General features: G+C 43.9%; 1 protein-coding gene and 1 long non-coding RNA gene across 4 annotated transcripts in view; one reads left to right on the top strand and one right to left on the bottom strand.

The window, feature by feature from the left end:
- LOC143673628 (uncharacterized) overlaps positions 1-1,580 on the bottom strand; it is an 80,143-nt gene extending 78,563 nt beyond the window's left edge. For 2 of the 3 annotated variants that reach the window (XR_013170487.1, XR_013170489.1), the window contains exon 1: positions 789-1,580. This is a non-coding gene — a long non-coding RNA (uncharacterized LOC143673628). The remainder of the gene's footprint in view (positions 1-788) is intronic. The other variant, XR_013170488.1, reaches the window with a different exon arrangement.
- A 152-nt stretch (positions 1,581-1,732) lies between these two features.
- KLF9 (KLF transcription factor 9) lies at positions 1,733-24,258 on the top strand. Its single transcript, XM_077148415.1, has 2 exons — positions 1,733-2,325; positions 22,185-24,258. Exons 1-2 carry the CDS (start codon positions 1,821-1,823, stop codon positions 22,412-22,414), a joined length of 735 nt encoding a protein of 244 aa, XP_077004530.1. The 5' UTR covers positions 1,733-1,820; the 3' UTR covers positions 22,415-24,258.
- Positions 24,259-25,021: the final 763 nt, after the last annotated feature.

The raw sequence follows: 25,021 nt of genomic DNA, 5'->3' as shown, positions 1-25,021 counted from the left end.
TATTTTATAACACCAAAGGGCTACATTGTCATAAATCACAAGGAGGTAGAAATCAGGAGACTTGGTTGAATAACAAAGACAAGTCACTCTCTGTGCCTCAGTCTCCGCATTTGTAAAGTGAGGGGAAAAAAACATACCCTTAGCAACCATTCAGGAGTCTATGGAAAGAAAATTAGTTGAGTTTTTATAGTTATACAAATGAGGGTTTTATTCCCCATTTATTTGAAGGTGTATCACCACAGTCTCAAAACAAAATTAAAATAATTTTAATTAAAAATAAATTCAATCAGGAAATAGAGGTATTGCGATGTATCGCAAAAGCAAAAATGGGATTTCAATATAATAATAGTAGGACAGTAGAAAGACGATGCTTTGAAACAGAGCTTTTATCAGCTCTGCATTTTTAAGAGGAATTGGTCAGAGTATAATATGTTGGATGGAAGACCTTTTAAAAGTTTGTCCAAAAGTTAAAAAAAAAAAAAGTTTGTCAAAAAGTACACTGTATCCATAAACTTAAGGGGGAAAACGACGCTTTCTCAAGTGTTTATTCTCAGACGACTTGGCCGGACATACTTAGAGTTTGTTTTTCCCTTTCATTATAGATTCACACCACATTTATTTATCACTCCTGCTCTAATTACGCACCTCAATTTTACTACCAGCAACACAAAATTGCAAGTATGTGTCCAGTTTCACTACAGCTCTTCGCGTTTACATGTGTTGAGCGCTTGCTTTTGCAATGCTCTTCTGATTGGTCGAGCCAATGTCAGTGACATCAACCAACTTACTTTTGATTGGAAGATTGGTTGCTGGGTCTGTAGCGTTTGCAGGAAGTCACTTAACTGTTTGCGAGCTGGAAAACTGAAGCTGAAGTTCTCTTTTGTCACAGGGACGAGCGCAACCGGCTTGGGAAGGTGTGTCCCCAAGCTCCGCCAGCTGCCATGTGAGCCAAGTGGTCTGGCCGGGCTACGGAAGAGAGATGCCCTCAGAAAGAGAGGCTTCTCCTTCCCAGCCTCCCGGCTATTACCCTTTTAAATATCAGCGTTCGAGGCTGTAGGGGTAGCACGAGGCATCGAAACGGAACAGTCGGATTGGCCGCACGCCGCAGTTTTAGACGCACCTCTCCACCGAAAGGCCGCTCTGACTGGCAGGGGGAGAAAGTAAACAGAGTTGAATCACCCTCCCCACTGGCCAATTGGAGGGGGTTTGGATTGTGACGTGATGGGATTCTGCGAAATTGTTACTGAGCAAGAGAATGCCGGAACGGTGCGGACCGGCAGGAGCGGGGGCTCAGAAGCCGTCAGTGGACTGGGGGAAAAGTGTCTCGTAGACCTGGCGCTCGGTCCGGCCCTTCCCACCCGCGTCTGGGTGGTCGGATGAATGTCCTGGGGCTTTAGCTCGACTGAGAGGCGGCCGAGGGCGTGTGCCACTCTTGCAGTTTCTTCTCCCAACGCCTCGGGGGCGTATTCAGTCGAATAAACTTGCGGCCGCCACGTGTGGCATCTTTCCAAGAGAGCCGGCTTGCAGGGGCCGGCGCGCCCGTCGGGGGGATCGCGCCCGGCGCGGGGCAGGGGCGGCGGCTAGAGCCGGCAGCGCGGCGGAGCCCGGGGCGGTGGATGCTGCGTGCGGAGGCGCTGCCGGTTACGTAAAGATGAGGGGCTGAGGTCGCCTCGGCGCTCCTGCGAGTCGGAAGCGCCCCGCGCCCCCGCCCCCTTGGCCGCCGCGCCGCGCTCGGCGTCCGCGGCGAGGGCAGGACCAGCCGAACCTCCGCAGCCACAGCGAAGTTTGGCCGCGCCGCCTGGCTCGCTGTCGCCCGCACCATGTCCGCTGCCGCCTACATGGACTTCGTGGCTGCCCAGTGTCTGGTTTCCATTTCCAACCGCGCTGCGGTGCCGGAGCATGGGGGCGCTCCGGACGCCGAGCGGCTGCGACTACCTGAGCGCGAGGTGACCAAGGAGCACGGTGACCCGGGGGACACCTGGAAGGATTACTGCACGCTGGTCACCATCGCCAAGAGCTTGTTGGACCTGAACAAGTACCGACCCATCCAGACCCCCTCGGTGTGCAGCGACAGTCTGGAGAGTCCGGATGAGGATATAGGATCCGACAGCGACGTGACCACCGAATCTGGGTCGAGTCCTTCCCACAGCCCCGAGGAAAGACAGGATCCTGGCAGCGCGCCCAGCCCGCTCTCCCTCCTCCACCCTGGAGTGGCTGCGAAGGGGAAACACGCCTCCGAAAAGAGGCACAAGTGCCCCTACAGTGGCTGTGGGAAAGTCTATGGAAAATCCTCCCATCTCAAAGCCCATTACAGAGTGCATACAGGTTAGCGGCGTCTCCCTTTCCCACCGAGCTCTGGGGTAAACCTTTGGCCGGGCAGTGTTCCTGGGCGTTAAGGACACCACACTGGGCCTAAAGGGCGCAAATATCTGGGATGAGAAGCCATTTAACTCTTTAAATGGTTTAACCATGTAGCTGCAGAAAGCTCACTCGTCCTTAATTATACCCAGCCTCTAGAAGCAACGGAGAGCACTAAACTGGCGGGCAGAGTGCTGGGTGCCAGCCTGCGTGCGGGGTTTCACCGGGAGTGGTGTCCGCCCCTCCCCTCCCCTTCCCTGCCCCACCGCGCCCCCAGGACTCCATCACCCCGCGGTTGTGGGGCCACCCCACCTGGGAAAACGTTTGCAGCAGGGCAGTCAGATGGCGTCTATTTAATTTCCTTACGGTTTTGCAGCGAGGTGGCCGATGCCTGGGGGGAAGCGACATCCCTTATACAGAACTCTTTAGGGATGACTACTTTTCAGAGCTTGCCAAGGTGGTTTTAAATTTGGCCAAGAGTCCCCAGAGAGTTAAGTTTAAAATAACACTGTTTCAGGCATCAGAGGCGTTTCATCAAGTAATGGTTGGTAGGTTAACTTCACCCACCAACTAGGTAGCCTTCCCAAGAGGTGAGGTTTCAGAGCTGATATTTTTCGGGGTGATTTAGGTCGCACCCTGCACCCTTGGAGAGAGCATTGAGCGCGGGGAGGTGTGGTCCTTGCCGGAGGTCGAGGTTCGGTAATGAATGTGGGGATGTGCTGGATGCGGGCGGCACAGGCGAGCTCAGCGACGGCAAAAGGCCGGGCTGGCCAGATCAACGTGGCTTCCATCTGCAGTATAAAATGGGCTTTGGAGACTTACGGAGACCTTGGGCAGCCAATTCTGTTGGTTCTGTCTAACGTATACAGAAAAAGTTGGAAAGCTTTCGTGCTGGGACCTGCGGTTTCATCTTTAGAAGGGCTCTTTTACAACTGCCATTCTGATAAGGTAGAACAGGGCTCCGTCATGCAGCAACTGCTTTTTTTCTTTGTCCCATTACATCATGTTTAAGAGGTTGTTGGTAGAGTTACTTGCAAAAGTATAGTCGTTTCCAGGTGTAATTGTTTGATACTTTTAAAGATGAGGCCCTTCGTTGGTGATTTTAAAAGATAGTTGTTTTTTTAGTCCCCTCCCCCCCTTTTTTTTTTTAAGAAAAAGGGCACGTCATATTTTATTTCCTTTAGAGGGCCTTTCTTGCAAAGGTGGCTGCTGGCACAGGAATAAAACTGATTGTCCCCCAAGGTGAATGCAAAATCAGGTTCTGTTTGGGGTTGTCATCTATGATGCCATAAAACAGTACATTTCCAAGTTTGCATCTGTAGGGATGTTGGAAGAGTTGTATTTGAACTGGGGGATATGACCTTTTATGTGGCTCTCCCGGGTGAGGTCGGGGTACATTAGCCCCAGGGTGTTACTCACCAACAGCTGTTGGGCGGGCCTGGCGCCGTCAGCCATGTTCCCTGACTTCAGTTCCTATCGACACCCACTGCCACCTTGAGCAAAGGCACTTTCTCCTTCAGGGAGCTGCCCAGTCGTGCAGTTGGGGAGGCCTGCAGTGCCTCCACGTGAGTCTCCCAAGTCTGTCCGGCTGGGGAAGAGGATTTTCCAGCCTTCTGGGCCATACGGCTGAGTGATTTTCTCAGGCATTTATATAAATGGCTGCTTTTGTGTGCGTGCATGCGTGCTGCTCTTTAATTCTCCATAAGGCAAGTAGGCTCAGCTGTTTCAGGAGAATCCTTTACACAGTCAAGAGTGGAAACTGAAGTGAAATGTTAATCTCATTTGAAATGCTGCAGTCAGTGTTTTGAAACTAGCAATATGGTGATGATTGCACATGTCATTTATGTTTTGGGACTCTATAATCCTAGTAGAGGGGTGCAGTAAAGATTTTGGCCCTTGTAAATATTGCCATAAGTGCACTCCTATTACAGGAAGTATGTTTTAAGGATACTGTAATTAAGAGTCTTGCAGGAGGGCTCATGCATTTGGAAGTTTCACATGCAGCTTCAAGTTAGATTCCTTTTGGGAGGACGAGGTTAGGAGCTTCCTGATTTTAGTTTTGCTGGTGATAAATACAGAAGGTGCACCGAGATAGCCTGCATTCTGAGAGCTGATACCCCAGCCCCGCCCCCTTGCTCAGTGCTACAGGAGAATCCCACTTGCTCCTTGTTCCCTTCCTTATACAACTTTCTACAGCTGCCACTTCTATAGAACTAGTGGCCTTATAGACTGGTTCATTTATACAAAATTTCATTTCATTCAGTGCAGTTACTTGTATAATGTCCTGAGAGAAAAGACACTTCTGAGACAGACTGAGCTAGGCTCTGATTTGCCTAGTTATACAAGTGACTTTAACTCAGAGTTTGCAAACTAGGGGTCTGCTGAATTTGCTTTGCAAATTTCTTTGGCTTGGCCAACATAGGGTTTATAAAAACTTAACTAGTTACCAACATCTAAAAACAAGAGTATTTTGGTACAAATCCAAATTTCTGTCTTCTCTGGAAAAATGGAAAGATGTGGCAATACTGGGTCTGAATTTTGGCCTAGCAACAATTGACATGAACTGATCCTTCTTTGTGTGGGGTCAAATCCCTCATTTTATTTATGTGGTCACTGGTGGCACTTAGCAACCTCTACTTTTTTCAGCCGCAGTTTCTTAATCTATGAACTGGGAGTACTCTCGCTGAACTCATAGATTAGTGTGCAGAAGTAACATATATAAAGCGTCTAAAAGGATTCTATATAAATGCTAGATCTTTGTGAGTAATATACAGAGTGTGCCCAAACTTAGGAAACATAGGGTAAATTTATTTTTAAGCAGTATGTTAGTTTACGTTTCCAAATAATATGCTCAGTTTGGTTTTCTTCAACCTCTGGCATCTTTTTAGGTAGAGTACCTCTAAATTTTAAGCAAGGGTCCAATTGTTAATCTGGAAAAAAAGTGCAACAAATTCATTCTTTTCCCCATTTCCAGACCTTTCTATATAGTGTATTTACTGTACTTTTTCAGATTCACAGTCAGACCCATTAGAGTACTTCACCTGACAACAGCAGGCATGTTATTTGAAAACGTAACTAACCTTAAGTCTATACTCTGTTTCCTGACTTTTGGGGATGCACCCTCACATAGAGTATATGCATATTGGAGGGAGATGTATCCTATGGGTGAGGAAATAACTGCATTCTAATTCTAGAGCAGAAGTCATCAGAACAGGCTGATGTAGAGTCAGGCTAGGTAGATAAATGGGTGATAGAAAATTTAAGCCAGTTGCAATTTGCTTTCTTTTTGAGGCGCTAAAGTCAGCTGTCCTCACTTGGTAACAGTGAGTTGGTTGAGTTTGATAGCAGTGGTTACTGGATCCTGAAATTCAGAAAGACCTAAATCCCACTCATCAATCTCAGGTTCCAAAGAAAAAAATTAAACAGTTTTTAATAGGCTAGAAGGAATTTTGTGAAAAACAAGGAGAGGGAAGAACTACAAAAACCCCAAGATCTGCTACTGTTTCTCCTTTTTTTCTGCTTGAACATTTCTCTGGGATACTTAGGATGGAAGGGACCTGGGTAGCCTCTGAACTGGAAGGAATCTTCCAATAAGGGAAACAGGTTTTTCAGTCTCTCTGGGAATGTCCGTCATGAACCACTGCTAACTCAGGTGAGGATGTACTTTCTTGGAGGCTTGAAAAAGTTTTAAAATTTTGCTTATATAGGTGCCAAGTCCAGGCTGTGCCTATTGTAATCTTCTCCCTCACTCCTCCACTCCTTTCTTTACTGCAAAAAAAGTCCACTCTTTGGTTCAGGAGAGTCTAATGCCATCAGAGGCATGTGTGAGAAGGGACCCACCTCCATTAGCAGAGAGGCAGGGGTTGGGGAACAGCATCTTACTTTGGTGCAGGTCCAGACTAGGGGCATTTAGCTCAGAAGTGGTCTCTGGACAGTCCTTTTTCTGTTGCTTTCTGGGTAGAATGGAAGCCTTGTGCCTTGATCCTTGAGGACATTCTTTGCCCCATTCATCTTTCTAGAGGGCTCCCCAAAGTGATGGGGAATGAAGTTTATAACCTGTCATATTTCACCGTATATAGATGCAACTAAGCCTGAGTGGGACTTGTACAGATAATTGTTTCTCTACCTATATTTCATTATCTCTCCCCTAAGGATACTTTTAAAATACTTCTTTCATAATAGCCTTCCCCTCGTGACATTTCAATACCACATATGTACCATATAGCTTATCTACTGTGTATAGTTTGTATAGTATGCCCCTTTGAAGGCCGCAAACCATTGTAATAGCTAGGACTTTTTTCACCTGCCAGGAACCAATTTTTGCCCCCTTGGGAGTGATGTAATGCCTCTGCCCCCACCCCCACCCCCAATTGAGAATGTCTAGGCATAGTCCCATGCCTAGAGATGATAGCAAAGGACATTGGAGATGATAGCAAAGGACTACAGATGGCTTCTAGCTGTAGGGAAAGATGGTTTTCTATGGGTTGCAAGGATTGCCTACAGGATTTGCTTCTGGGTTTCAAACAGGCTAAAATTCCCTAGAGTCCAAGGAAAGATGGCTCAGGCTGCTGTTGCAGCCCCAACTCAGTACTGAAACACATCCTGGGGATGGAGGCTGTAGAGGAACCTGTACACAGTTCTTCCTACTGCAGGAGGTAGGAAGGACTAGTTGCTGCCCCACCCCACCCCTACCTCCCATACTCCTGTGTACCTGTCCTAGCAAAGACAAGGTGGGTTTGCCTTAGAGAAGCTTCTGCTGCTGGCAGGATTACTGTTTCACCACAGAAAATAAAAGTGGAGTATAATTACAGAGTAAGAACATTGCTTCCCTTGATTTTCTTCTCAAATCCGTAGATGGTAAGGAAAGAGGAGAAGGATGCAAGTGGAGGGTGGGCTGGAGGAGGGAGATACCAGCGTAAATATGGTGTTGTTTTGATTGTAACACCCTGTTACCTTCAGGCACAAAGATGTAACCTGAGGGAAGTGAATTCTCCCACTCTGAACAGAAGGGTCAGATTTACATTCCTGTCTCATTTGTTTATGTTTATAGACTAGTCATTGCAGAATGAGCTAGTCTTTCTGCCTCGTCTGTGGGAAACTCCCAGATTGAACTTCCCAGGGAGAAACATCATATGACATTGGGAAAGTGGCCGACAATGGTCTTCCTTAATAAGTTCATTGAGAAGAAAAGTGGGCAGATTATTTCCCAGTATTCACTCTTTCTGGAGCCCCTAAAACAACCTGACCTGCCCCGACTGGAGCTTGTTTCCTAGCCCATCAGTTTGATTTCGGAAAGCCTTTTGATCATAAATCGTCTTGATTAAAGAAAAAAAGAAGACAACAACCAGTTTTGTAATGTTTGCTAAATCTTGACTTCCAAATCTTTCCTCCCATCTCCCCCAAACCCCCCACCCCCACGACTGTTCTCAGGCTCCGCTGCTGTAGTCCTCCCCCGCACGTGACCCCTCCCTCCTTATCCTAATGTTTCTCCAGCAAGCCCAGCGCCCACTGAAAAGCGTAAATTGGTGCCTAGTAATTGGTACAAAGGCACTTTCTGTTTCTATGCAACACACGCAAAAAAGGAGGGGCAAAAGGAAAAGAAGAGAAAAAAAAAACCCCACAGATGGTTTAAAAGGGAAAGAAATGAGATCCTCTGCAGTGGTCTTTGCACGGTCCCGGCCCTTGCTCCACCCCACTTTTTGTTGGGAACTTAGTCACAGGCCCAGGTCTATCTCGGAGCACTCGGTGGCAGCAGTTGTTAGTTTCCAAAGAATAGAATCAGGAGGTTGGATGTGACCTTGGGAGGTCACCACATCCATCATTTTGTCTGTAAAAAAGTGCATGCTCCCCCCTCTTGTCAGATAGATGGGGAGCATTCTGTTTATACATTTTGGGGGACTTAGGAATTTGAAGCTAAGGGTTGAAAAGCAGGCTCTCCGCCCCCAGTCCAGGCAAATCATGTCATCTTCCAGGGCCGCGGGTTCCTCAGCAGCATAGTGAGAGTACTGGGTGGTCTAATGGGTGGTGGGCAAGATGGAATAAAGTGCTGAGGCCCCTGCCTTCAAGCTGGGCCCATGTGGGTGCTCGCAAGATCCTCCTTCATTTCAAATTCTTTCAATGCACATTCTTATCCCTAGTCTCCAGGGTAGGTCAATCTCTGATTTTTTTTTTTTTTTTTTAAACCTTGGCCGGAAGAACTGCTTCCAATTAACCAGTGAAAGGGCAGAGGTGGAGCAGCAGCCCCTGAGGCTTGGATAGCCCAAGGCAGAGGTCTTGGGAGGTTTCCTACTCCTCCCTTCCTGGATCCCTCCTTAGACTTTTAATGTCTTTTTGATGCATTAAGGCCAAGAGAAAACACTTGCCTTATCCAGGCCTCAAGTATTCTCTGCAAAAAGGACAGGACTAACATTATTATTTATAGAGAATGCATCCCCTGCTAAGGGAATGAAGGTGCATCCATTTTTCATGGCCCAGTCTTGTAAGGCATTCATTTCCATTCAGGCTAACTGCTGGGTGTGCGATGGTGTAGCTGCAGACCTCCATTTTAATTCCAGTCTGTCATGAGGTATGGTTAGACTTTGAAGTCTCAAAAGAGAACTGAAAAATCGGGATGTGAAATCTAAAGGTTCTAGAGCTGCAAAAACCAGTGAGTTCTCCATCTAAGCCCAGAGCCCTAGGGCCTTTGACTTTTTTTTTTTTTTTTTTTTAATAAAATTGAGAATGATCACAAATTTGAGCAGTAGAATGGAATTGATCCCTGCCTGGTCAGTTTGGTCAAAGTGACCCCTTTAAAGAAGGGGCAATCTTATTTAAATAGATTAAAATAAAGAGATGGGAGCCTAGGCTATGCAAAATGAATGATGCGTTTTGTAGTACAGGCAGTGGGGTTTTACATTAAAATGAGTTTGAGCATCTTTATCCCAGCCCAGCATCCATCATTAGGGTAGTGAGTGCCTCCCAGAGGACCTCATTTGAACCAAAGTGGGAACTTAATGGGGCAGGCAATGAGTAAAAGCCTAGAAACCCTGCCTGAGAGTTAGGGACATTTTTAAATTGGGAGGAATATTACAGGTTGTCTTTCGTTCAAAGAGAGAGAAGGGGGGAAAAGTTTTTCACCATCTCCTACAGGGAGTTAGCTTCGATGAGGTAGAGGCAATCAAAAAAAATAAGGTCCCACCAACCTAATTACACAGTAAGGAGAATAGTCCATTCTAAGGTGTCTGAATGGGAGAGGTGCCTCCAGGAGAGCCTTCGGCAGAGAGGCAGTACAGTGGAGTGGTTAGAGCACCAGCTTTGGGGTCCTTCAGACCTGGATTTGAAACCTACCTCTATCACTCTTTTATTATGAAAGATTCAGGCAGTATTTAACCTCTGAGCCTCAGATGAGTTTTCTCATCTGTAAAATAGAGCTGTGTAATTATTCTCAAGGAGTTGTTCTGAGACTTAATTCAGATGAGGTAGGTAAAAGCATTTAACACATCCCCATAAGCTGAGTATTAAAATTAAAATAAATAGTTTACATTGTGTTGCCCAGAAACCCTCAAGATTTCTAGAATTTTCATTTAGAATTCCAAATTAAAACAAGTGTCTTATTGACTTAAATAATATTTATTTATTATTGATTTAAATAATAGTGAGTGATTTACAATCCAGAGAGCTGTGTTAGATGCTGATAGCAGCCACTGTGAGTTTTGTGTATAATAAAGATGATAATGACATCAAGCGTTTATTATATGCCAGGTACAAAACAAATGGTTTATATACATGGTTACATTTAAACTCAGCAATCTTATGGATAGGAAGGTACTATAATCTCCCTAGATTATGGGAGGACTCAGACTTGGAGTTAACCTAGACCAGGGTTACACTGAAATTTTCCCAGTATGTTTCTAGGTGCTTGGAGCTGTGCATTGAGTGGTTATTAACCTGGACCCCTTGTGTTGTTCTAACTCTGGCTTGTCGTTGGTTTTCGTGTACTTGGTAGACGTGTCTGCAGAAATCTTGGACTCTGACTATAATAACCCTGTATTTTCCATAGTTTATTCAGAAGCTGCTTTTTTTTTTGCATGGGCAGGCACTGGGAAGAAGCTGCTTTTTAATAATTGAATAGGACCCTTGTTTTATATCTGTATCTGACTCTTGCTTGAAAGCAACAGAATCAAAATGTGGATTGGCTTAATAAAAAATGGAATTTTGTTGGTCAAGTTACAAAAACTTATAACTATAGGTAGCTGTAGTTTCAGATAGTCAGTGGCACCAGGAATATGCACCTTTCCATGGCTCAGCTTTGCTGTCTTTTGCTTAGGATAAGCTTTCTCTAAATGGTGATAAGATGGCTGCCAGCATTTCTAGACTCACACCCTGCCAATTCAGCAAGCTCAGTAGAAAGACAGTTTCCCCTTCCAATAAAAGTGCTAGGCTTGAAGCTCCACGACTGGGCTTGACTCATGTGCCTATCCTTGAAATCCATCACTGTGGCGTGACTGGGTCATATACAACCCCTAGGGCTGGGAATGCCAGATCAGCCCCCCACCCCCACCCTCTGGGATTACACAGACTCAGTGGGGAAGAGGTGATTTCCAAAAGGAAATTCAGGATGTGCTATTTATTACTCAGAAGAGGGAATGAATGTCAGGCAGGCAAAACCAATAGCTATTCACTTAGCCCAGTTATAACTAGAAACAGGATTTTCCAGGAGCAGAGTTTAGCAAAATGAGAGACAAAGCAGTATGACTTTTTCTCTCCTGGTTGAAGGGGAAGGATTCTCAACCATCTGTAGTATAGTATTCAGCCGGAAAGATAGGCCCTAAGTGCACATACAGAAAGGTCTTTGTGGAAAATAGATTATTTCACATTAGCTCAGGCATATGGCCCTGGGCTTCCCTCAGTGGGTACTCCAGAAGCCAATCCCAAAAGCCTTGCATGGAACAAGTGTCAATGGCAGTGTGGTCAGTAGTGCCATTCATTTGGTCTTAATTTCAATCACCCATCCAATTTAATGCCCAGAGAAATTTACTGTGTTTATGTGAACATGTGTTACCCTAGATGCTAACCTATAAAGGTCTAATCTATGCAATAATGAGTTGTTTCTATAGCGGTTCCCATTGGGATTCAGAAATCTATTCAGTTTGCATAATGCCCAACAAAAACATCATAACAAATTGTAAGAGGCAAAAATTAGAGCTTAAAAATAACGTACATAAACACGTTTAAAAATTACTTAAATCCCTATGCTAACATAATTCTACAGTATTTCAGCTTTAATGAAAGTAAGCAGACCAACAACCAACAACAGCTGCCGTTTTCTCTTTTTCATACCCATGGCCAACCACAAAATGCTTGTCTGGTGAGCACTATTCCACTGAAGCCAGGGTTCCCAGTATATTAAGAGCACGAGCTCTGTTTCCCTCCACCCTGAGTCATTTCTTCTCAATGCCCTGTTTGCTACCAAATTGCGAAATCTTGCCCAGGAAGGCCGGCTGGAGGACAGCTGTATATTCCTCCTCTGAGAAGTGGGAGGTAATCTGTGGGTCTGTTTCATAAAGGTTGGGCAGCTCAGACCTGAGGTTGTTTATGGCCTTCATTGATGAACACCAGGCCCTCTGAATTAGTGGCTCGCTCTCCATCCCAGGAGATAGAGAACTTAATGCCTGGGAGACTATTTGATGATGGCCATGTGGTGTGGTGTATGTGAGTAGGAGGGCTGTTCCTAGCAGCCTCACTCTGGTACCAACAGTGTGCAGAGGTTGAGTCAGAGGGAAAATGCTAGAAACACATGCTGGGGTAGCATCACTAGTCGCTGTGAATCACCCTGAATACCACATCCTAGGTGGCAGGTGAAGAGGCATGTACTGTGAATCAGGCTTCAGTGTCATCTCCTGTATTTTCCTTCTTTGCCCACTGCCTTTTCTGAGGCAGAGGCTTCAGCTCTCTGGACAGTAGTTGTCCCCAGTCCTGGAAGCTGCAGGATGCTACATATAATTTTATTTACTGTACAAATGGCATAGTTACCCTTCTGTTTGTTTAAAAGATGCCGAAAGTGTCAGTGGCTCTCGTAAAGCAACTCTGTGCTTTGGATAAGAATTTCACTGTCACAGACCTTGGGTATGCAAAGAGGTTAACTGTCCAAAACCAAAATCAACTGAACTCTCAAGACCTCTGCTGGTGGTGGAAAGCTTTTATCTTGGCCATTCAAGGTGTCTCAGTCATTGTATTAAACTTTATTCTCTTTAGGGTAAATTTGCAAAATCAGGGTTCTCACCCTTTCCCTTTCTTTTTCCTGAAAGTGATCCACAATTTGATGGGCACAGGGTCTTGGCATCATGGGCGTGCTATCCTTTGACCTTGGTGGTCTCCACTGGGCGTACCACTTCGTTTGGATGTGTATCCTCATGTGCTGTCATCCTCTGCTAAAGATGACCTCAGCTGAAGGTGTGGGTTCTTGTACCTGTGACTTAGTCTTCCCAAGGCTCTCCCAACTGCCTGTTTATGGACTCAGAAAGGCACAGCCCCTCTCCCCACTGTTAGCAGGAAGAATGGGAGTCTGGGAGGCTGTCCCAAGGTCTTACACTCTGACCCCCTCTCTCATCCATAGCTACCCAACTCCTGAGAAGCCCTGACCTGTGTGCAATTTCCTCACCCTTGGGAAGCCAAGCAACAGTGGACTGTCCTCTGGGACTTCCCAAGCTATCGCCAAAAAAAGACCCTGGGAAATCTATGTCTAAACCCTAAACTCCAGTTTATCTTGGGAAGCTCTGGCAAATCCAAAGAGTTGAGGCTTGTAGATTGGCTCTTTAGGTCTGCTTTACATTAAAAAAATTCTATTAGCAACTCATTTGTTCTAAACTGTTGCTATTCCCTGGGGCAATGTATGTGGAAAGAAGAGCCTGGGAGTAAGGGTATTTGAAAAATTTAGTAAGGCTTTGGCTGTTTTTAACATCTAATCTTGTTCTGTGCATGAAACTAAAGGAGGAATTAGAAAACCAGCCCTAATCCCATCACAGTGACCTGGGCAAGTCATCCGCCCTCTGAGCTTTCCCTGGAGCATGACAGGTTTAAATGCGATGCTTGTTAAAATCACCAAAAATGCAAAGATTCAAAGAATCAATGTGCTTGGGAAAGTTTTACCATTAAACATTATTTTTGGTTCAGAGTTTAGTACCTACTAGATTATTTATCTTTCCCCACAAATAGCTGGACAGAGGCAATGGAGCTGGGGACGGCAGGAAGGATGCTGACCCACACTGGCTGGTCTGGCCTGTCCCTAGCCCCTGCAGAGGTTGTGTGGCTTTGGGGAGGCCATTTCACCTCTCTGGCCCTCTGGAGGATCGCTAAGATCTCATCCCGCTCTAAATTTGGTGACTGATTTAAGTGTTATCTTTTATCCAACCACATCAAGGGGCAGGCAGCCCTTCATTGTGGTAAAAATATATGAAGGTCTGTATTTTGCCTCGGGTGCTTTTACAGCTACTGAGATAGGGGCCAGTGTAGCTGAGACATCAAGAAGTACCATACTCTGTTGTCTGCCATGGTTAGTTCTGAGGTCCCAGCACAGATCAGTTGAGGTTGGGGACAAGCAGGCACTCTGGGGACAGGCTTGCTTCCTAAATGAGGAAGTGCTACCTCACAGATGTTCCAGATACACACACACCCACTTCCCATTTTGGAACCTAAAGGACTGGACAAGCCACTTTCCACAGAAAAAAAAAAAAAAACAGTGACCAAGAAGTAAAATCTCACATCCAGGTTCTGTAGTGTCTCTGTTATATCAACAAATAAAATATAAAAGGAAACCAAATGACTAGGAGTCGTTGACAGCTCAGGAGCAAATGGTAATAGGGTGGCACGGCATTCAGGCAAGATTATTCTTTCAAAGCCTACCAAGCATTTTTATTCTTTCGGCTACCTGTGTAGCAATATTTCTGGCAAACAGGAAGCATTGTGTTTCTTGTTTTCTGGATCCAATATTAACTGGAACCGTTGGTGTGGGAAAATATAGAAGTCTCTGCACCCAAGGGTGTCCTGCACACGCCCCCTCTGTCATATACATTTGTGTTTCTGCGCTGGAGGGCTCTTGTTCCAGTTCAGCACAGCCCCAAGACCAAAGAACGCGCCAGGCAGAAAATTACCCATGAGTTTTAATTAAGCACTTAGGAACAGGAGAAAATTCTTCCCAATGGCGGCCAGTTGAGAAACAGAAGCCGGCACTGGCACAAAGGAGAGGGCGAGTGTTAAGGGGGTGGGGGTGGCTTATAAGGTTCAGCAGAGTCTCGAGAGATTTTGTTACAAGGAACTCTCGCGTGATTTGGTTACAGCTGGGAGGTTCAGCAGAATTCCGTGAGAGGTGACTTGGGAACGGGAGTTTTATATTCTTTGACCTTTAACCTCTGTCCTGGTCATGTAGGCGGCTGTGGGCAGTGACTGGTTCTCAAACTGGAGAGGGGATGGGGTGGGGCGCGGTGGCAGGGCCCAGGCTTGGGTCCTTATGGTTCTGGAGAACAAAAACAATTTAGTAGTTCCAACTCCACTGTGCCTTCCCCGTGAGAATGTGACCGGAAGTTAATGGACAGCGGGATCTTAGGCCTGGAGTGGGGGCAGGTCTGTGTGGACACGTGCTCACCTCATTCAGGAAGAGTATTTATTAGACTAGTCTTTGTACGTCTTCACACTTGTACTTCCCCCTGCTTCCTGAAAAGGATGCTCCTCTTTTGGGCAAACCCAGCGTTACTGTTTATACCACTCAGCCTCTGAAGGAGGGTTTGTCTGTGTTCTTGGATTGTCCTTCACGTATGGGGAAAGCGGGAGAGAAGGGCGTGGAGGAGAAATGAGAAAGAGTAAATGTTCAGGAAGTTTCTTACTTTATAATGAGTTGTTGGAGAAGGAAACGGAATGACTCTTGACCTTTCTTTGGTCTTAGAAACCTGAAGTGTTCCAGTAATTCCTCAGTAGAAAGTAGGTCTCCTCACTGTGGAATGTATTCTTGATCAACACGTTTGTGGAAAAGTTTAAACTCCGATACAGTCATTGTTTTCCTTGTAACCCTTTTTTAAAATACAAAAGTAACTTTTGTTCTTTGTCTCAGTAAAAGAGAATTGTGTACTCTTGTTAAAATCTGAAAATACAGGGAAAAACATTACAGCAAGAAGTGGAAGGTCTCTTTATTCCCTCACCTGTAGATAATCACTGTTCATGTTTTGTGTATATTCTAACAGGATTTTTTTCTGTTAGATATTCCCACAGTATTATCATAAGCTGTTCTTTTCACTGAGCCGTGTACTACAGACCTCTTTCCATTTCATTAAATAATACATCCCTACCAGGTGCATATTATTCCATTGCATGGATACACTATAATTTACTTCTTTTTTATTGGACATTTAAGTTTTTAGCAACTATTAGCTCCTATAAACAATGCTGGTGTTCCAATACAGTATATTTTTGTGGTCCTATCTGATTATTTAAAGAATTAAGTCCTAGAAGGATACATTGCCATATTGTCCCACCCGTGCAGGACAGGCTCCTCATGCCTCCACCAGTCGCAGGTGTGCACAGATTTTTAACATTTTCACCAGCCTGATATTTCATTGATGTTTTCATTGTCATGTTCACATTACTTGTGAGATTGAATATGTTTTCACATATTTATTGTTCAGTGGTAGTTCATCTCTGATAAATTGCTTATTTGCATCTCTGCTTGCTTTTATTAAATTGGGCTGCTCATTTTGATTTGCATGCCTGTGGGGGTTTTGTGGTCCTTGTTTTGTATTATAGTTAACCTTTTGTCATATTTTTTATTTTATAACTATGGATGCACTTTTCAATTTATATTAGTCTTTCAGTTATTGTTTTCCAAACAGAAGGTTATATCAACTGCAAGTATTTCACCTCCTCCTTCCCATCATTTGCTTCCTATTTTGTTATCTCATTCGCTCAGCATTTCTTAAGCAATGTTAAACAGCTATGGTGATGGGGGTAGGTGTTCACTCATACCTTGAGCTTGACTTTAGGAGGAAGCAGGAATGTTACCTTTATTTACTATTGAACTATAGAAGGTTTCAGATCTATATTTTTATCCCGTTTTGGAATTGCTCCTCTGTTTTCTTACAAGCTTTCATTAGGGATGGATGTTGAATCTTAGCAAATACAATTTTGCATCTATCAAAGCAAGATTGTATGTGTGTGTGAGCCTCTTGAAATGGGGAATAATATCAATATGATTTTCTAATATCAAATTATCCTTTTATCTATGGGCTCCTAGTTGCTTTTTTTTTTTTAAACAAAGAACACTGTATTTTTCTCAAGTAGAAGCCTTGATTTTGTACATCTGCAAGAAGCAATAATTCTTAATTAGCACTTGTACTGTTCGGTCCTGAAAAGGCAGCCTGGTTCCCTTAGATTTGTTTTTATTGGAAGGATTTCCTTTTGCTAGAAGCAGTGGAGCTTTAGATTTTGTTTTTTTAACCTTCTGCCTCATTGAAGATTATACCTTTACAGGCCCATCTCTAGAATATAAGAACCACATAGGAGCATAGGGCTTTCTGACGCAGGCCAGGGTTTGAACGCAGACACCCTGGAGAAGGGCTGGGTGTGTCCCATGAGCAAAGCCACAGGCTTGCTGAGTACTTCATTCCTCGGTTACCTCCTGTGTGTAGAACTCACCCAACATTCACTTGAGGATGTTACCAAGGAGAATAAACTTCCCTTGCCATGGTCAGCCAATCACCAGGTAGAGAATGGAGGCTTCCTTTTGGAAGCAGTGAGGATGTTACTCCTGCTTAAGTAGGCAGGTACATAGCGTGCAGGCGCCATTCTACTTCTCCTGAACCTCCTTCAGACCCAGGAGGCTTCTGGAAGCCAGATCAGTCTCTGCAAAGAAAGTCTTCTGCACATTCGGCACAGTGTTCGGTAGCCTTTTGGATCAAGTTTATTTTATATTCTGAGCTGAGCATATCAGCAAGAGGTGCTTAGTTTGTTGCTGAAAGGGGAGAGGAGTGGTATATAAATAATGAGAACTCAGAGAAACTTGTGCTGTTAACAGCTCTGCTTCAGTAAGGCAGAGTTTATTGTGTCACTGCCTCTGGGTGTGTTTTCCTGAGAAGACCAGAAATAAAACACTGGTACATGTGTTTTATTTTTCTCCCAGAAGGATGTAACTCTCTGATAACGAAAGGCAGGTTTAAAGATTCCTTAATTGATAGTTTCTTTGTGAGATGATTTATTCGGTATGAAGAATGCTGACCATTCTTCGGGGCTCAGCGCTGAGCTGAAAGGAAAGGCCTGGTTTCCTCTGGGCTGTGGGATGCAGGGCCAGTCTCAACCTCTCTGGGCCTCTTTTTTCCTCCTCTGCAAATCATCTTATGGTCCCATGCAGCCTTTAGATTCTGTTTCCTTCCCCATTCTATACTTTCTTAGAAGTAAAATATGTTTCCATTCCTGAATGGTACTTTATTATGTGTCTGTCATTAAGCAACATGCTGAAATGTATCCCGTGGGAGGTTGTATGCAAACTTTCTGCTGGGTTGAAGAGGTGGATGATTTCAAAGGGTTGCAAACTAGGTCCACAAGCAGAAACCAGCCTGCAGACAGACTTGTTTGTTTATAAAACAGTATTTTATTAAGTGTTGGATTTGCATACCTTTTAGTGCCTTTAATGCCTCCAGTTTGCCACGTGTTCCGCCACTACCCATAACCTGATAAACCTGGCCACTTCTCCCATTTTTATTACCTGTCTTGCTCCTGAGGACATTTGAAATAACAAGCTCCAGTGTACACCGAGTTGACGTTCAAATCTGATTTAGACCAGGATTCAGCGAGCTTTCATATAATTTTCATGGGTCATGAAATAGTATTCTTTTGATTTTTTTTCAACCATTTAGTAAAAAACAAATATAGAAATAGCCATTCTTAGCACCTTAGAAAAACAGGTGGCAGGAGGTGATGGGCCAGATTTGGTCTCTGGTCCATAGTTTGCTAACCTAATGTAGCTCATTGACCAAAAGTGTGTAATGCAGAATTAAAGTGATCAGAATTAAAGGGCTTTTACACTAGCAGCTCATGTTTAAGCAGCTGTTTAAGACCTTGGAAATCTGTAAGTTTGAATTAAACAAGTTATACATGTATAACAGAGGCTGCTGTTGGTGCTGATTTGCTCTGGGTGCAGTGAATCCCGTCTTCTCTCTGTGAAACACTTCAGGGGTAAGGATGCCAGGTGGCTGGCAGCATCTGGATTAGAAGCAATGAGAACGATCACAAAATGACCACTACGAGAAATAGGCAAGAGAGTGGAGCCTTAAGCTGTATTGAAAGCTAATTCAGTGGGAATAATCCTGATTGTTCAATCTGCACTTGAAATATATGTAGATCATACTTATAAATGCTTAGTAATACTCCTGCACGTACAGCTGATTCAGGCTTCATGACTAGCGGTTCTATGGAGTCAGCTTCCTAAACATAGTTATTTTCCAGGCCTAGCACACAGCAGAGTGGTCTCCTGGCCCATTTTTTTCCCCACAGTAGACACAGACCCACTCAAATAAATTGACCACCTCCTGTTGTGACTCACTTGAAAGAAACAAGTACCTGTGCTCATGAGTAAGCCAAACCACATAACCGCTCCTCCAAGAAAACCTGTCCTAACAAGCACTGAGAAGCTGAGCTTCTCTTTTCATGCATATCAGTAAATGCACACCAGTAAAAGGCAGAGGCTTTTTCTTTAAATAACTTATCACTATATGAATTCCAACCCTTCATTTTTAAAAACATTTTTTTTATTGTGAAATATACATGCAGAAAAGTGATAAATTTCAAAGTACTGTAGGTATAGAGCACACTTCAAAGTGTAATATGGGTTAAAGGTATTATTTCAGGTATTTCCTTTTGGCTGTTTTAATATATTACAAACGAAAAAGAAATATCTATATAATGAGTCAGCAGTCATAATCACTTGTTAAATTCTGACTTCTCAGTTACAACTTCTCCATCCCACTTGATAATTCTCTCAATCTTCAAGGATATTTGGGCAACTTCTTCATGATGGAAAGGGGTGTCGATATAATGGGATAAGGGGATGCAAATGGTTGATGTGCTTGAGGAAATTAGTGCATCTGGGTTTCAGGGCTTATCTGGCATAGGAACAATCTGGAGGTTTTAAGTTTCTGAAAACATGAAACTAAGTAAATGTTCTATCGAGTCTTAGATAGAGCCCTGGGTATTCTTTAGGATTTTCAGGGATACTGTTGGTAGCAGCTTGGCAGACTGTGGCTATCTGCAATGTCTGGCTGAAGCTTGCATAAGAGTAACCTCCAGAATGACCTCTCAACTCTATTTGAAATCTCTTAGCCACATTTCTTTTCCCTCTTTTGGTCAAGAAGGCACAATCCCACAATACCAGGGCCAGGCTCATCCCTTCCAATCCTTCATTTTATCTTTAACATATTTAGAAGTACATTTCCTCCATAGACACTTCATTAGGTTAGAAAAGAATTGGCCACATCTAATTCTGGAATGGTCCAGAAGTCTTCTCCAGTAATCTGGGAATTTCTAAGCAGGGTTTCGGTCAATATAAGTGGTCTGGAGGTCGAATAAACACAACAGAGTTTTAACAGTTTGGGCATTTGCTTGGTAGCATGTATAGCACAAAAGCCATATGTGACATTGTTCTTGTTAAAGCTCAGCCTTATTGAGTTGTGGCAACCTGTATTTCATCTTTTGCTAAAAGGTCTGCTGAAGTGAGTAAAAATGCTGTTTGATTCAGTAGTTGCAAAAAATAATTATTTTTCAACTCCATGTCATTGCTGAATTTTTCCATACATAAATTTTGAAGCTCTTTTTTTTTCTTTTTCTTTTTGACTTCCCTGCAGTAGACTTTGAATATTCCCAAATGTCATTAACCCTAGCTCTCATCCACTTTGAGTAGGCTCGGTTTGTTACTGCTTTGTTTTCTGCTGTAGCTTTTCATCCCAGAGCTCAGTGATAATTTATAAATAGACTTGCATATAGCAAGTCAGCTGGTCCAGATTAGTCTTGCCCACGTTGGGTTTCCCACAAGAACAAGTAAGATGTATAGGACATTATAATCATTGCTCTTGTTAGAGAGCAGCAAATAAAACTTCACCTATGTATAGACTGTCACTAAGGTGGAAGAGTTTTTTGTTGTTGTTACTGCTGCATCTCTTTGGCAAAGGCAAGGAAAATCTGAGGGATAAAGAATGAATAATTTTTGGATGACTCAGAAGCACCACACTGGACAGCTCCCAGTCTCTGCAAGTCTGTTTCTGGGCTCCAGGGAGATGAGGACAGGAGTGAGAAAACATTCACATCTACGAAAAGAGCTTCTGGAGAGTCTGATGGAAAGGAGCAGTCTGTATGCCCTGAGTCCTAGGAAGCAGCTGCACTGGGCTATGGTTAGAAAAGTGTGAGGAGCAGACAGGAAGGCTCTGGGAGTAGAGGGCTGGCAGAGGAGAATGCGTAACTACATTCATTTTTAAAAGTTTGTTCTGCCTTTCAGCTGTGCCTGTGCTCCTCAGATGTGGACGTGGGTCTTCCCCTGCCATCCATGGGATGCAGGGGGCTCACAGTGCTGGTGCTGACCTGATCACAGCAGGACACAAAGACAATAGGGTGAAACCAAGAAAAGCAATCAGAACGGGGAGGCATTTGAAAATAGTGCCAAGTGCTCATGACCCACAAGAGGCAGGACAGCTGAGTGGCTGAGAGCATGGGCACTGGGGCCCAGGTGATAGAGTCAGTTCATGGTTTCACCACTTTGTAGCTGTGTGACCTTGACAAGTAATTATCAGAGCCTCCTCCTAGCGTTTGTTTCCTCATCTGTAAAATGGGGCCACCTCATGGGATGTTCCATGAGAATTCAATGAGATAATGCATGTTATTATTTTATAATAATGTGCTCATTTTATGAGAAATATGGTATAAACTCAGATTGGTTAGCCTGGAGAAGATTAGAGAAAGATGACCTAATAGCAGTCTTCAGATAGTTTAAGGATTAGTTTGTGACAGAGAGAACAAATGCATGTTTAGGGTTAAGACAATATGACTTAAAATATGGACTTCTCAGCAAGGCAGATTACACATTGATAAGAATGTTTGTGACAAACGCTCAAGAACAAACCAGGCTGTCTTATCAGGTAGAGAGCTCCCTGCCATTATACTCAGACAGAGGCTGGATGGCTATAACCCTCAGGAGGGCAAAGGAGAGCCTGTTCCAGGTGCCAGGTTAGTGGGAATGGGTGCCTTGGGTCTCTTCCATTTCTGAGATGTCTGGATATTTAGCAAAGGGTTGTTTTGTGTGTGTGTGTGTGTGTGGTAATATAAATACAGTATAAAATTTCCCACTCTTAAGTACTTTCACACAGATAATTCAGTGGCATTCATTACATTCAAATAGCGTGCTATTGCCACCACCACCCATTATCATAAATTTTTTCATCACCCCTGAAAACTCCCTCCCAGTTCAGCACTGACTCCCCATTCCCTCCTCCTCCTGGGAACCTCTACTTACTGTCTCTGAGAACTTGGCAATTCTAGTTTTATTTCATCTAGGAGCTAAGTTTTTTGATTCCTCGGAGAGAACTCATGAAACCAACAACCACTTTGAATCAAACCAGAAAAAAAAAATAATGGCCAAGCAGGGATCCATCCACGGGTACAAAATACCCAGCTCCTTTGCTCAGAGAAGCTTATTCTCAGCAAATGTCCTGTGCAGTGGCTTTGTCCTTTGAGCCATAGGGCCTGTTGGTTATGACCAACCTTGGGAATTTTCCTTTGCAGCCTCCGCTAACCAGTATCCTGCCTTGATTCCCTTCTGGTAGGTGAACGGCCCTTTCCCTGCACGTGGCCCGACTGCCTTAAAAAGTTCTCGCGCTCGGACGAGCTGACCCGCCACTACCGGACCCACACCGGGGAGAAGCAGTTCCGCTGCCCGCTGTGCGAGAAGCGCTTCATGAGGAGCGACCACCTCACCAAGCACGCGCGGCGCCACACCGAGTTCCACCCCAGCATGATCAAGCGCTCGAAAAAGGCGCTGGCCAACCCCTTGTGAGGTGCTACCCACGGCCGTCAGGGAGGGCCGGACCCCGCACAGACAAAACTCCTCCCGGGAGACGGACACGCGGAAACTAAGCCCGGAGGAGGCGCACTCACAGCACAGGAAGTCACTGCTCTTTGGTCGATATTCTGATTTTCCTCTCCCTGCATTGTTTTTAAAAGCACATTGTAGCCTAAGATCAACGTCCACCCTTGGTCCCCTTGCAGAGGCAACGATCCCAACGGGTCTCTGACTGCTGGAGGGAAGGCAAATGCTTTTTTTTTTTTTTTAACTGTTATTTTTTTTTCTTCCGGGAGCGGGGGTGCAGAGGAGAGGGGCGGAGAGTTGCGGGGGCAGGGGATCGAGGCCAAGGCTGGGGTAGAATTGTAAAAGATTCAACACTGATGTACATATGTCTGACTGGGTGAGTTGACCTGTGTTCTCCCACAGCGATTCTGGGCCCGTATGCTTGCTGTCTCAGAACTTTTTTCTTACCTATTGATGTAATGACAAGTGTGCTTCAGTTTCCTTAGCAAAAACCACTCTCTTGAATCACCTTAACTTTTGAGATACAAACGCCATAGCACAGCTGTCTTTATGCAAGCAAGAGCACATCTACTCCAGCATGACCTGTCATCTAAAGACTTGAAAACAAAGTCACTTATAGTCAATGGGTATGCAGAGTCTGAATTTATACTAATCAAGACAAACCTTCGAAAGGTTACACTAAGTACAGAACTTTTAGACCTTGCTTTGTATGAATTGTACTTTTCTGAACATAAGCTGCACTTTTATTTTCTAATGCAGAGGATGAATAAGTTAAATACATGCTTTAAAGATAAAAGCAGACATTCTGTTTGGCACCACGTTATAATCTGCTTATTTTATAGTACACACGTTTCCCTAAGAAATTGTGGCAGAGATGTGAGGGCAGAATACACACAGCAGATGCTGAAGGAGAAGGAGGGTAGGGTTTTTTAAAAAAGAGAACAAACAGAATTTTAACTCTATTAACTTTTCCAAATTTTCCTATCCTTTTAGTTAACATCATATTGTTGTACCATAACGCCACTAGGGGACAGGGTTTATACTCCTTTGGGTTTTATTTGAATGGGTGCATAACAGGAATGAGCTCTGGAAACAGCTTTTTATTTTTTAAAGGAAAAGTTTGTTGGTCTCCCTCCTATGTTCCTACAAAACTCCCACTAACAGGGTGCAAGAGTTATGTAAAAGGAAAAGGGAGCCGAAATGTAAAAAGAAAACTATACCCCTGTAAGCAGTGAAAGCTGGTGGGAAATACCACAGTAATTTCAGAGGAGACTCTGCATAAAAGTCCCTTTTGGAGAATGTAGGCAAATGGAACATGTACGAGCGAAAACACATCACGGTGTTTCCTACATCAGAGCCTCACCACTATTATATCTTGTATCTAGGTGTCTACAATGGCCTAAACCACTACATCCATAATATGCCATTTACCTGAAAACTTAATTTTTGGCCACATAATGGCCAGAAAAATGAACTGAGTTTTCATAGTTCAGAAGAAACCTCAAATGAGGGAAGTCAGCAGCAGACGTGGGGGAAATGTTTACATTTTTTTCCTTCAGAAATTATGCTGTCTGACAATTTTATCTGATATTCAAAACAGGGAGCTATGGTGTACTCGAGTTTATACACGTGCTATAAAATGTGTTGTGTAAATTTGGGTCACCTACAAGTGAACTCATTATTTCACCTGACAAATGCTCGTTTCCAGTTGAGAAGCAGCGTGGGCTCGTGGAGGGGGCACGGTCCAGCCACGGCTCACTCCGACTTCCAGTACAACAGCCATCACTAGCACGGTATTTTTTTTTTTTTTTTTTAAAAACCAGTGTAGTTGTACTAGTGGTTCTCTAAAGAGAGCTGCAAACATTAGGGACTGGGAACAGTCCATGGGATAAAAAGGAAAGTGTTTTCTCACGGGAAAACATGTCAGGAAAATAAAGAACACTTTCTACCTCTGTTTCAGATTTTTGAAACGCTTATTTTAAACCAAATTTTAATTTCTGTGTCCAAAATAAGTTTTAAGGACATCTGTTCTTCCATACGAGATAGGTGGGCTGCCTATTTCTTACTGAACTCATGGGATGACTCTGCTTAGGATACTCTGCACTCTGCCTGTCAATGGGTGAGAGTTTGGGGTTGCCTAGCAACTCACTAGCTTTGGAAAAACTCATCTTTCCCTCACAGATACGAAGAAAAACAAAGTCAGTGAAAGACAATCTTTATAGTTTCAGGAGTAAATCTATATGTGGCTTTTGTTGAGCACTGAAATGGATATAAATGCAGCAACTTGTTTAAAAAAAAAAATGCACAATTTACTTCCCCGAAAAGTTGCTACTTGTCTTTTCAAGTCGTTAAAAAAACACAGATTTGATATTCTCTTATATGTCATAGTAACATAACGTATAAACTCAAGGCTTTTTATTCTTTGTGATAAATCCTGTTTTAAAACGCCACGAAACAGGAACCAGCATTCTAATTAGATTTACTATATCAAGATATGGTTCAAATAGGACTACTAGAGTTCATTGAACACTAAAACTATGAAGCAATTACTTTTTATATTAAAAAGACCATGGA

This window comes from Tamandua tetradactyla, chromosome 2, assembly GCF_023851605.1.
Source record: "Tamandua tetradactyla isolate mTamTet1 chromosome 2, mTamTet1.pri, whole genome shotgun sequence".
NCBI lineage: Eukaryota > Metazoa > Chordata > Mammalia > Pilosa > Myrmecophagidae > Tamandua > Tamandua tetradactyla.
This window is presented reverse-complemented; position numbering and strand designations above follow the sequence as displayed.

Excerpts from the sequence above, each read along its gene's own strand:
- KLF9 (XM_077148415.1), top strand. The coding sequence starts at position 1,821 with ATGTCCGCTGCCGCCTACATGGACTTCGTGGCTGCCCAGTGTCTGGTT. Across the intron at positions 2,326-22,184 it reads CCATTACAGAGTGCATACAG|GTGAACGGCCCTTTCCCTGC; the intron begins GTTAGCGGCGTC and ends CCCTTCTGGTAG.